The 12,500-nt window shown below is 41.5% G+C and overlaps 1 protein-coding gene across 1 annotated transcript in view; it reads right to left on the bottom strand.

Moving 5' to 3' along the window:
• Window positions 1-12,500, bottom strand: part of PROX1 (prospero homeobox 1) — a 79,562-nt gene that overhangs the window by 55,717 nt on the left and 11,345 nt on the right. Inside the window, exons 2-3 of the mRNA XM_083605103.1 lie at window positions 12,398-12,500; window positions 2,348-2,453 (exon numbers count right to left, since the gene is read on the bottom strand). The exon at window positions 12,398-12,500 is cut by the window's right edge and continues 1,691 nt beyond it. Coding sequence (XP_083461229.1) covers window positions 2,348-2,453; window positions 12,398-12,500 — 209 coding nt within the window. The remainder of the gene's footprint in view (window positions 1-2,347; window positions 2,454-12,397) is intronic.

Here is a 12,500-nt window from a genome sequence, read left to right on the forward strand (position 1 = left end):
ATTAACCCAGCCCGGATCACACATTCAGCCCAACCAAATTTACAGAGCAGGTTAAAGGAGAGGCTGACTTTACCCACGAACTGTTACCATGAAATAAAACATTCCAAAAATATTAAACGTGGAAACCCACCCTCCAACCCCGCTCCCCCAAGAAAAGAGGAATGTATCTAATATTTACATCTACTGGTGTGTGGTGTTGCTGACCCCGAATGGCTGTTGCCTTCCACCACGGAAGTGGCTGCCTTTCAGTGGTGGGTGAGTGATCCCTATATTGGCTGTTTGTAAAGCACTTTGGGCTTCTTCTGGATGAATGATGCTATATAAATATAAGGTGGCATAACATCAAAATATTTCATATCACTCGGCAACATCACAAGAAGACCGACTTCGGCTGTCACATGCTGAAAAAAGACAACAGGCACTACATACTAGCGAGACTTTTTCTTTTCTGTAGGGCTGCCTACATCGGCATCCACCAAAGCAGGGCTTCTCAAACTTGGGCCTCTAGCTCTTTTTGGACTACAATTTCCATCATCCCTGATCACTGGTCCTGCTAGCTAGGGACGATGGGAGTTGTAGTCCAAAAACAGCCGGAGACCCAAGTTTGGGAAACCCTGGAGCAGAGAGAACATCAGAGAGAGCCTTTAGGAGGATTCCCTCGAGCCATACTGCGGTCAAGCTGCACCAATGGCTCCAACGTCTCCAGAGCAAGAATTCTTTACATTGTTGCATTGCAGGTAATACTGCCACAGAAGCATTTTCATTGGCCTATTGGATGAGTCATGGCAGGTTATTAACCAGGCATAGGCACTGTATGGATGATGCATTATTATTATTATTATTATTATTATTATTATTATTAAAGCAAAAGCCTATGACAGAGCAGTCGTTAACAGCAATACACACATTCAGTTTTCTTCGCCAACACCCTACTTGACTTTCTGGACAAAAAAGGTTTTCAAAGCACTTCTTAAATTAAAAAAAAAGCAGAAGTAAGAAAAAGCCTAGAAAACCAGTTTCGCCCGAAACTCTAGCAGGGCAGAATATGTTAAATGTACGTATACATGGATGCCATGCAAAAAGAAAAATGAAAGAAGAACCCATTAAAAACAGCCCACAAAGCACAAATTTTTCTAAGTAAAATGCTGCAACCAATGGGAGGAAGGGTGTGCAATTCAAAACACCCCGATTCTTAAATTGATTAAATAGAAGCCAATTAACTAAACAAGATAGACCAAGTTTCTTTTTTTAAAAAAAAAAAAAAAGTAAGAAAAAAGTGAAAGGTAGTTAACAAAATACAAAATACCAGCTTTTTCTTTTTGGTTTGTTTTTTTAAAAAAGTGAACAGCAGGCCAGTTTCACAGGAGGCCAGTTTAAGAACATCCCTGGAACAGAGAAGGCAAATTTGCAAAAGTGGAGGAGAGGTGGTGATCATGGCTAAAGTTTTTGTAGAATTTGGGGGGGGGGAGGCAAGAAGAGAAGAATTTGAACACGGCAAATTTAAACTAATGTGATGTTTATTTTTAAAGGCTTACAAAATGATACCATGTGTATCATTATAATAATTGGAACCCAAACTTGTTTCTCCCCCCGCAAAAAAAGTAGATGATTATAACACAAAAAAATCAAGTTGATGTGAAAGAACAATTACTTTAAAAAAACAACAACCAGGAGGTCCTAATATTCTGTAAAATGAGGGGAGGATGCAGCTGTACGTCGACAGCTTTCATATCCTCATTTGAATAATGTGGCCTGAATCTGTCAGTTTATTCATCCTCCTTATGCTCAGTGTACTCTGCATCAACAACAAATTAAGTTGTAAATAAGAGACAATCATCACTTTTGTTTTTAAGCAGCTACTGCACGGAGAATTTCAATGTAGTATTTCTCTTTTTTTCCGCTTTTCTTTTTTGACGGAAAGAAAAATGGGTCTCTGCAGCGGGCACTAATCTAAGCGGAATAGGAGGAACCCGGCTGCAATGGAACAATTAAAGGAGCACTTTCAAAATGCTCTTGTGTAGTAGGCTAATGCCACCAGTAGACACTTCACAGATGCAAAACTGTGCTGTCCAATGGTGCTTAAAAAAATTACAAATTTACTGTGATTATTTTTTTTAAATGTCCACAGGGTAAAGGAGATAAACAGAACAGGGAGAGCATAAACACAGACCTCAAGAATGACTTAGCAGCAAAATAATAACAATAGCAAAAAAATATAATAACAGTTTGCCAAGATATATTATTAGCGAAATCAAATTTAAATTAATAAAAAAGCATTCAGGGGGTTAAAACATGCAACCAAAAGCAAGAGGAAATAAAAATAAATGAATAAAAGGATTTTTCCTACCTTTACATCTGAAAAGTACGTTTTCAGCATGTTGGAGCTTGGGTAGCGGGTATAAAAGAACATGAGCTTGGCCTTTTTCAAGTGGTTGGGAGACAGACCTTCCTGCATGTAGGATGAAATTAGTTAAGGAAAAACGCTTTGCTTGGAAACTGATACGACCTTTTGGGAGAAGAGTTGTACCTGGAACTGACCGACAAATTAACGTTCAAGTTGCAACACACCTCAGAAGGGTCAAAACTGGAATTGGAGAAAACCTACATGCTTTCTTGGGAACCATTCTTGTAGAACACAACAGAACTTACTTCCATGCAAATCTTTAACTGGGCCTCATTTGTTTCTTAGGAGATGGTGGGGGAAATTTTGTGGGTGCAAGGTTGAACGCCAGGTGTGCGCTCACCTGTTGCTAAGGAAACAAACACACAATGCATATGTTTCCAAGAAGAAGACTCCCCTCTCCCTTTTTGCAGTTACCTTTTGATGCATTTTTCTTCCCTGAGTACCACATCACTCACATCAAATTATGCTAAGAGTAAAAATAGAAATGTTTTCGCTGGGTATACACCATGTTTTCCAATATCTCTGATGCTCTAGCTCCTCAAGAATGGGGCAGGGGGCAGGGAAAGGTTTAGAGAACCCTTCTCCCAATTAGAAATAAATAAGAGTTTTCCTTAAAGGTGCACAGAAATGTGTTTGGGGGCCAGCAAATATCGAGAAGTGGAAAACTGCCAATTGATCCATGGCTGCTAACCCTGCAAGGATATCTATTTATTCTTCAAACATCATTACCTTTCAGGCCTGTAAACAGAAATAACCAAAAACATTCCCAAGGGAATGTGAAACTAACCATAACAATCTAGGCTTTCGGGACGGGTTTTTCCGCCACCCCTCCTTCTCGGGGCTTCTTGGCACTCTTTTGTGTACTGTTTGCTAGGACAGTTTTGGTCACATCTGTGCGGCAGGCTGGCCCTGCCATTTCCTCTGCAAATTAATGGCTTTATAATTTATCAGAAATGAAGATGCACGTGACAAAATCAATGTGGCCCCCACAAGGTCAATTAAGAATGCTCCCAGTAGCTTCTTGGAGGGCTGTTTCCTTTAAAGACAATCACCACACACACATGCACACAAATGTCACTTATTAAATATAACATGCGTTATGGCAGAGAAAGGTCAAACAAGTTCAACGTGATCTAGAAACTGAAGCACCTTCTCCTAACAGCATAATGGGGAGACAAGACACATGAGGTTCACTGATACAACACACATTATATACTGCTCTTGGAGGGTTTATGGTTTTTGTTTTTTTTAATAAGCCTCTTTTTAAATAGAGCCCTTGCATCTAACAGTAGGTTTTAAAATTTTACTCCTGGATGCGCAGGAGAATGGAGGAAGGTTTATTATTATTTAAAAACACAAGATGTTGCCAAAAAACCCAAAAAAACCTTTGTTTTAATTCTAAAAGGATATATAGAAAATGTTGTGGTTTAAAGCTCTTAATTTTATGTGACACGCACTGCAACATGCTTGGCTGAACTAGATTTTTTTTTTTTAGCTTCAGATGCTTAATGATTACAAAGAAGATAATTTATGACTGACATACTTCTTGTGCCAAGAGAAGAGTTGAAAGAACCTACAGCTACCTCCATTAGACTGATAGAGAAGTCTAAAAGAGCATTGCGCTAGGAACCGCCATCTGTCAAAATGCATAAGTGAAATAATAGTAGCAAGCTGTCACCTATTGCTTAGCAATAAGAGTTTCAGACAAGTCAAAACTTCTCCGATAGAAATCTGTTTCATTATGCAATTGTCCCGAGGAAGCCTGCACACACAACACACACACACACACACACACACAAATATATCAACACTTTAAAAAAAACTGTATTAAAGCCCTAAGTAATGGATAATTCCAAAGCAGTTAACCCAAGAAACAATTTCTTGGGAACTTCTCCTAGGCAGGTCCCATTGAAACAAGTAACACAAGAAAAAGCAGAGCTCTCATTCTGTTTTAGAAAAGCATTGCTAGGAAAGGACCCCAATTATAATCATGCTTATTGCATTATTATTTTTTATTCGGTTTGTGTGCTGCACTCCTCCCAAGGAGTTCACAATGGGGCATCAGTCCTCTCCCTATTTTATCCTCAACAACGAACATGTAAGGTAGGTTAGGCAGAGAGATGATGAGTTACGCAAGGTCAGGTAGTGCACTTCATTCTGCCTTGGGAGGGTATATTTGAACTCAGACACGCAACACAACACATGTTCACAAGACCACCTCCACTTCTCAGTACTCACAAGGCAGAAATATCCGTTTACACGTATGGCTTGATTATTTTAAACGTAAATTTTCAGAAGCCCCTTTCTTCTGTTCCCCTAAACCTTGCTTGTCGTTCACAATACAGTCCTCATACACCGTTTCTATTTTGTTTCAAACAGATTAGATTATTGCTAAAAAGCATCCCTAATAGTGACTATTAAAAAAAGAGCCAACGAAACGCTAAAAGGGCCAATAGTGAGATGACCCCCTTGCTAAATCTGAGCTGACCAATTGGTTAATTTTCTTTTTAAGTGCTTGTGTTGAAAAGCAACTGTTCTTCCAAGAAAGCACTGGCTGTTTCCAGGATACTTACACACGCACAATGACTCATGATGGAATAGATTCAGTAAACATACAGCTGTACTGAACACGAGCTAAGCTCCATTCAAGGCCAGGAAAGAAAATGAGCACAAATAAATATTAAGGAGGTAAAAAGGGGAGGGGGAGGTAGAAGAGGGGGGGAGGAGGAGGAGGAGACGGCAAATAAAAACGCAAACAGGCTCTGCCCCAGCAGCTGATGTGGCTTGCCTTCGTACTCTTTGCCATAGCTTTGTGAAGACAGATGACATTCAGTTCTATGTGTAATGCAAAATAGACAATAACTGCTGAAACTTGAGCCAGCTGCCAGGTGTAAAAGAGAGAGAGAGAGAGAGAGAGAGAGAAGAGAGAAGAGAAGGAGGGGGGCAAAAAGAAAAGAAAAGATGATAAATCCATAAATTAATGAAAGACATCTGCTCAGGAACATAAAAGATCAGAGAAACTGTGTACTGCAGCTGAACCTAAAACAGTGTTCAAACAACGTGAGAATCCGAGTGTTATCTATTTACAAAGCACAACGCAGCCCTGCTTAACACAACAGCAGAAGAGGAGATGTAAGGAGCAGGAAGTGGAGAGAGGATAAAGGAAGAGGTGTATTGTTGTATGCAGTTTTCCAGCTCATGTTTTCCTTGTAGGTATACAATATGGACTGTTGCTCTTGATTTGAGATACTTTTTGGGGGGTGGGGGAGCAGGGGGGACTGGCATCTGGATTGTATCAGGTCTGGAAGCATCATTGTCAGAATTATTATATGAAGATGCCTTTATTTTTATCCCTTCCTCTTTGAAATCCTCTTATGGCCTCTTGTGTGGTTTGGTTTTGTTTTTTCGGTGCCATAACCCAGGGTACCTGCCAAGTGAAAAGAATATATATCTTATGGGCAGATTGGTGCTTCCAACACCTTTCCTGCTTTCAGTCATATATCCCCAGATTAATAGAAATTGTGCTGCATATATTTATTGGGTTTAATAATGCGACACCATATTGAACTCAAGCTACCCCCAGTTTAATCAAACAGCTGTGTGTGTGTGTGTGTGTGTGTGTGTGTGTGTGTGAGAGAGAGAGAGAGAGAGAGAGAGAGAGAGAGAGAGAGAGAGAGAGAAGGCTTGGATTTGCTGCAAGTGTTTTTATTTTGGCCAGAGAAAATAACTCAAAATGCTGTCATTCATAAAGCATTGTTTGTCCATACTGCATCCTTGCACAGCTTGGACAAGAACTGTCTGTCTTACTTCAAAAAAAGTTTTTTCCCCCTCTCCTTGTGAATTTTATAGAAGACAACCCTTCTGAAGAGAAAAAGATTACAGCCTTCACCTGGGAAGATAATCTTCATGCATTACAACAAGAAACAAAACAAAACCAAACCCACAATCTAATGTTGTGTTTCAATATTCTCTATGCAAATGGCCCGAGGCTGCACAAGGCTATTTTTCTTGAGATGCAAAGAGGGTGGCCTGACAAGGAAGATCAGGCAGCAAAACAATTGGCTGTCTGTTTCTTTTGCAATTTGAATAAAAACTTGAAAAAATATTTGATTAAACGTATTTAGTTTGCAAAGATATACAATACATTCGCGAACAAGGCAGGAACTCTGGGTGCAGGTGCATCTTCTCATCTTGTTTAATGCAGCATACAAACATTAACTCTCTCCTTTCGCCCTCAAACAAGGAGGATAATGGTTAGACGCCTTTTACGGGAACAGCGAGACGTATTTGGGAACTAAAGCAAAAACAAAACAAAAATACCAGGAAGAGCTTTCGCTACCAAAACCTGAACTTGGCTGTTATCTGCAAGGCTTGTGTTCTTATCCTGGATGGATTCTCCAAGGAAACAGATGTTGCTTTCTGTTCCAAAGGGAAGAAGAACGGCTGCTCTTAAGATTCTTTATATCGGAATATTCAGCCATGTGAAATAAAGAAGAACAAAAACAAAAACCTGGTCGAGAACAAACAGACCTTCACATGCCTTTCTCTCTCTCCCCCGTTTGGTTTTGCCTACGATGGATTCCAGATAACATAGACAAACAGGCAGCTGTGAGAAAATAAGAAGAGCAGCAAATTCTAGATGTAGTGGTGGCCCCCAGTGGAAATACAATAGCTTTTGAAATATACTTGCAGCCAGCACCAACAGGGTGTGTGTGTGTGTGTGTGTGTGTGTGCGCGCGCAAGATGCTCTACTGAACAAGGGCTGTGGGCTGCTTCTGACATGTTTGTTTGTTTGTTTGATTGGCATACCTCTTACATACAGGCCCAATTAATGGTCTGGGTGGTGCCAATTCCTGTGATCATGGTGAAGTGGGAGTCCCATGTAAGCAGCTCCAACTGAATCCTCCACTGGGGACCACAGAAAGTAGAAACACTTTGCCAACCTCCCATTGGATGTGCTAGCTGGGGCTGATGGGAATTGTAGTCCATAATGCATGGAGGCCGTCAGGCTGACAGAGGCAGTAGCCACCAAGCAAGCCTACACTGTTGGTGACCTGCCATGATGAATATGGTCCATCAGCTGCATGTTGGGTCTACTAGGTGTCAAATACCCTGTTTTGGCAGACCCAGGCAGGCAGCAAAAAGAGGAAGGTATCTAGGCCCAGGTGAGCATTATGATGAAGGCCTGTTGTACAGCTTTGCAGTTTCATAGCCAAGTGCACAAAGTCTCCTGCATTTTGAGTAACATCTTTAGGACTGGAATAGCAGCAGGGTAGTCAAGGAATCTCTATGGCTGTCCATGGGACATATCTGAGGATATGAGCACATGGATGGGATGGGGTGGAGGAAACAGAATTTAATGTATGGCCAGAACTTATGCTTGGACAGCTTGCCTGCATGCAGACTCTGTTCAGAGATTCAAATCTGATATATCCCCAGATGTATCATGTGAATGGGACTTTTTCTGTGATCTCTTAAAAAAAAGATGCAATCAATGGAGAAAAGGATAAGCCCCAGTTAAAATCTGATTTCACAAATTAACTCCCCGAGCTGTAACAGTGACAGTGGGGAAGGGGGTCTGAAGATCTCAATTTCTCCAAAAGTTCCAAGCTATGAAAATGTGAGAAGGGCAAAGAACCTAGTCAAGATTGTCCAGCGCACAGTGGATAAGAGAAGCTATGAGTCAGGAAGATCTCAGTTTGCATCTGCCTGTGATCTTGCTAGTTGGGTTTAGGCAAGTCTCTGCCTCATCCCCCATTTTGCGGGTTTGGGAACAATAATACTGGCTTCATTCACAGGGCTGTTGTGAGGACTGCAGCTAGAAAATACACGTGAAGTGATCTGAATGCCTGGAAGCACTATACAAATGTAGGAATAAATAATAATAATGATAATAATAATAATAATGATAATAATAATAGGAAAGGAGGAAAGATTAAAATAAACAAAAATCACACACAACGGTAGTTCCAGAAATATGAAGAAAGCAATTAAGGGGCTACATATATCAGGAGAGTCCCACTGGTAGTAGTAAATTAAAGAGTAACTATGAGCAGAACTGCATCAAGGCAGAGTCGCAGAATGCTATATTTATATATTTTAGACCATGGGTGGGAAACTTTCCTTCCAGAAAGAAAAGCTGGCATGGCAAAGGATGCAACTCTTACCTTGTACAGCAGACTATCCAAAAGACAGAGGTTTCTACATTCTCACATGCAGGGCCCATGGGGTGATGTGGGGCAGCCACCTCAGGCGGCAGACCTGGGCCTGAGGGGTGCACCACGCACTGCCACTATCATGCCCCCGCAGCAACCATGTCCCTGCCTCCTCTGTCATGGGCACACACCACGGCTGCCATGGGCATGACAGGAGTGGGGTATGCTCACAGCAGAGAAGGTGGGTTTTCCTCACACACTTCTATCCAGGCAAGCCAGAGACATTATCACAGTTCAAGACATCCCAGCCAGGCAAAAGCACTTAAGGAGATGTGGAACAGCCTGGTAAGGGGTGTGGCCTGGTTGTGGCTGCAGCCTGGTTTTTTCAAGGGCCGAACAGAGATGGCTGGAGGGCCACAGTTGGCCCAAGGGCCTGAGCCTCGCACCCATTTTAGCTGTATTTTCACAGGTTTGATTTTGTTTCTTATTTTTTGACACCTGCGTCATGGGCTCCTGCTATGTTTGCTTATGATCTACACTTTACAATTTTACAACAGCCAGCCGAAAGAGGTTGGAATTGAATCCATCACTCCTTGTGTTCTGGGTTTCTTTTCCACTAAGCCCCTCTTTCCACTCAGGTTCTGTTCCCTTCCTTCCCTACAATGGCTCTTTCCCTTTAGTAGGGCTGATTCCCAGCGTGGAATGACTCCCATTAATGGGTCCCTATTACTAGCAATGCAGGGAAACGTGTTGTGTGAACAGTGCATGTGCTATACACAGTTCACTCGACCACCAGGTTGGGCAAGGCCATTCTAAACATTCCTATTCCATCTCCACAATTAACATCAGAAACTGATTCAGTCTCCCATTCCAGTTCTCTTCATATCCCTTGAGGCTTAATGCAGAATAAGCCCAGCTCAATCTTCATACCCCTCTACCCAAGGGTAACATTCAAAGACACTTAACTGCTATCCAAAGTTCAGTCTTAGCCAGTGAAAGCCGAAAGCTTCCACAGACCGTATCCTACAATGCTGAAGAAACATTAAGTGAGTGGGGCTTGTGAAAGGGTTTGTAGAGACAGGATCTCAACCCCTCCTATCAATTGCCTAGAACAAAACATTTTAAAAGCATTTTCTTCATGACCATTAAAACTTTCGCTTAAACCAATTTGGAAGCAAAATACGTTTGGAATTATTCTGGCTGAAGCAAATGATTCTGCAATAATAATTATATAAAAAAAAAAAACCTTGTGTATATTTAAGAAAAACATGTACAGACTTTCAGCAGAACCCACCACCATCTTGGGCAGTTGACAGTATCTGTGCCAGTGTTGCTATGATTGCACAAGGGTGAAGACAGTTATCCATTTACAACAGCTTCCTTTCCAAGTAGGTGAAGCTAAGCCTACTTAGGTCAGCTGTATTCTGCAATGGGCTATCTAAATTCAGATGATCAGTTTAGCCTTTATTTCAAGTCCTCTGTTGAAGACAGGGCAGATTTTATGTGGCCTTCAATAAAATGGTCCATTTCAGTTTATCTGAAGACATCCCTATATACCCTGAGGTAGACATTTGATGGTAGGGACTGGGCAATTTTATAAAAAAAAACTAAACAGAACTAGAGTCACAATCCTAGCATAGTTCCTGGAAGCAAATCCCAGTGAACTCGAAATATCTTCCTTCTAAGTGAACATGCATAGGATTGGTAGGCCAGCGACTGAAAGCCATTATGAAAATATAATCATCTTTCTTAGATTAAAAAGGAAAGAGAGAAAACAGTGTCATTCCCCTCAACTAAATATTATTTTAAGGCTTCAAAATTGTGGGGGATTCTTTTCTTTTTTCTTTTAAGGATGGAGGAAAAGAAGAAGACATGCCCTAAAAGATTAATCCAGCTGAAGTCTTATATCTAATTATACTCTCAAGCTTTGCCAAATGATTTGCTTTTTGTATGTTAGGACAAAAGATTTCTGTGTATGGCTGAGCAGAGGTTAACCATGCATACCCGGCAGCTGCACAAGAGCCGAGAACAGGACTCCGATCAGAAGGAAAGGGGGGCGGGGAAGGACTTGATTTAGCTGAAATACAGCAGTACCTGTATCTTTATCTTCTTTTGTGCTTGCTTTGTTTACCCACTTGAGAAAATAAGTTAGGAGATCTACAAATGCATCACTTGTCCTTTGGGAGAGGTGCAGCAAAGGCACTGTTAACATGCAGACTCACTAGGATTGCTTAAGAAAATAAGACGTTTGGATTTGATCTGAAATTATTTCCCCCACCCCACATCAGATTCTCAGAAGCCTTCTGGTTTTGAATATCACAAGTCAATTTATTTCTGTTTCTTTCTTTCGTTCTTGTTTTGGCATCCAAATTTGAAAATTTCCCCAGGTTTTTCCCCTCCCAAAATTGGGAAATATTGTTTTGTATGTGGAAGTTTTACCCGGAAAAGAAACTCCATCCCTTTCAGCGCAATCCTACACATTCCTGCTCAGAAGAAATGTTTGTTGTGTTGGATGGGGCCTGCTCCCAGCTACGTATGTATAGGGTGGAATGACATATCTATACCTGCAGAACTCCAGCCAATAAAATAAACACATAAGCGACGTTATTTGTCTGCTAGTGAACACTGGAGCTTTGGAAACAGTTTGAGAAGGAACATCCCTGTCAGTGCGGCTAGGATATTTTGATGCAGGCATAGGAAAGGAAGAGAACTGGGGGGGGGGGGGGGACCCCTTCCAGAACTATATTGTAAGGTGGTGGCTATTGTTTAATTATTTATTTATTGAATTTTTAAGATAAAATAATAGTAAGGTAACAGGACAATACAGTAGCAGGCCTTATGGAAAATTCCCTACAGGTTCATCACTGCCTTTGGTGACGACTTTTAACTAGCGCAGGGGTTACTTAGATATCTGTAGAACCACTCACAAATAAAAGCTCCACACTGATGGACAATTCAAACAGGCAGCTGACATGGGTACCAAAAGTTTGGGCTTATTCAGCAGGAAAACTTGCCTCTCTTTGACAGCAGTCGAATTCACGCGAGGGGAAACTTCTACCCAGGAAAGTGATAAAAGCCAGTTGCTGCCTTCTGAGTTTAGTCAGGTTGGGGAAAGACAGCAATGAAGCTGCCTTGAACATCACAACCAAGTAGATGCTCTGCTTCGTCATGGGCTAATAATGCGACTCCCTCCCTACCTGCCACCTGCATTTGTTCCCTTATGCAGATGTCAAATTTAGGCCCAAAATTTAGGCCCGAAAAGCTACCTATGATCTGCCTCAGATATCATGTGTACAGTTTGACAGGTCAGGAATTGAAGAATGGGAAGTGGGGCTACTTGCCCTCTCTCTCCCAAACTTGGGTCTTGTTTTATGGCTTCAGTTATAATTATAATGAGATTTCTCCCCCAATTTACATCACCAAGATGTTCACATCCAGAAATCTATCATTCTCTATCAGGATTAATGGATAAACATTAGAAGACAACCCATTTAAATCAGGCATGGGGAACCCTTGAGACTCCAGATTCTCCTGAACTACAATTCCCATCATCCCTGACCAGGCATGCTGAGGCTGATGGGAGTTGTAGTTCAGTACCATCTGGAGGTTCCCCACACCTGAATTTAAATTATCTCCTAAAACTGTGCCAGTGAGGAACTGCGCAGATTTGATCCACAACAGAACAAGCATAGTTTACCTTTTCTCCACTTTGTGAGAAATCTAGGACAAGAGGGCCTTATGCACGTGTTATTTCCCTTGTTCCCGCCCATCAGTTAACCCCTTACCACCAAACGAAAAACCCCATCATGCAAAATGTGGGCTTTGCATCGTAAAGGATATCGCACTCCCCGAGTAAGGTGAGATTTCGGAAATATCTTGTAGGTCACCACACTCGGACTTGATGAGAGATATAGAGAGGCTTTCAGCGGTGCTGGGAGGGT

The sequence above is a fragment of the Podarcis filfolensis genome (assembly GCF_964270895.1).
Source record: "Podarcis filfolensis genome assembly, chromosome: 3".
Taxonomy (NCBI): Eukaryota; Metazoa; Chordata; class Lepidosauria; order Squamata; family Lacertidae; genus Podarcis; species Podarcis filfolensis.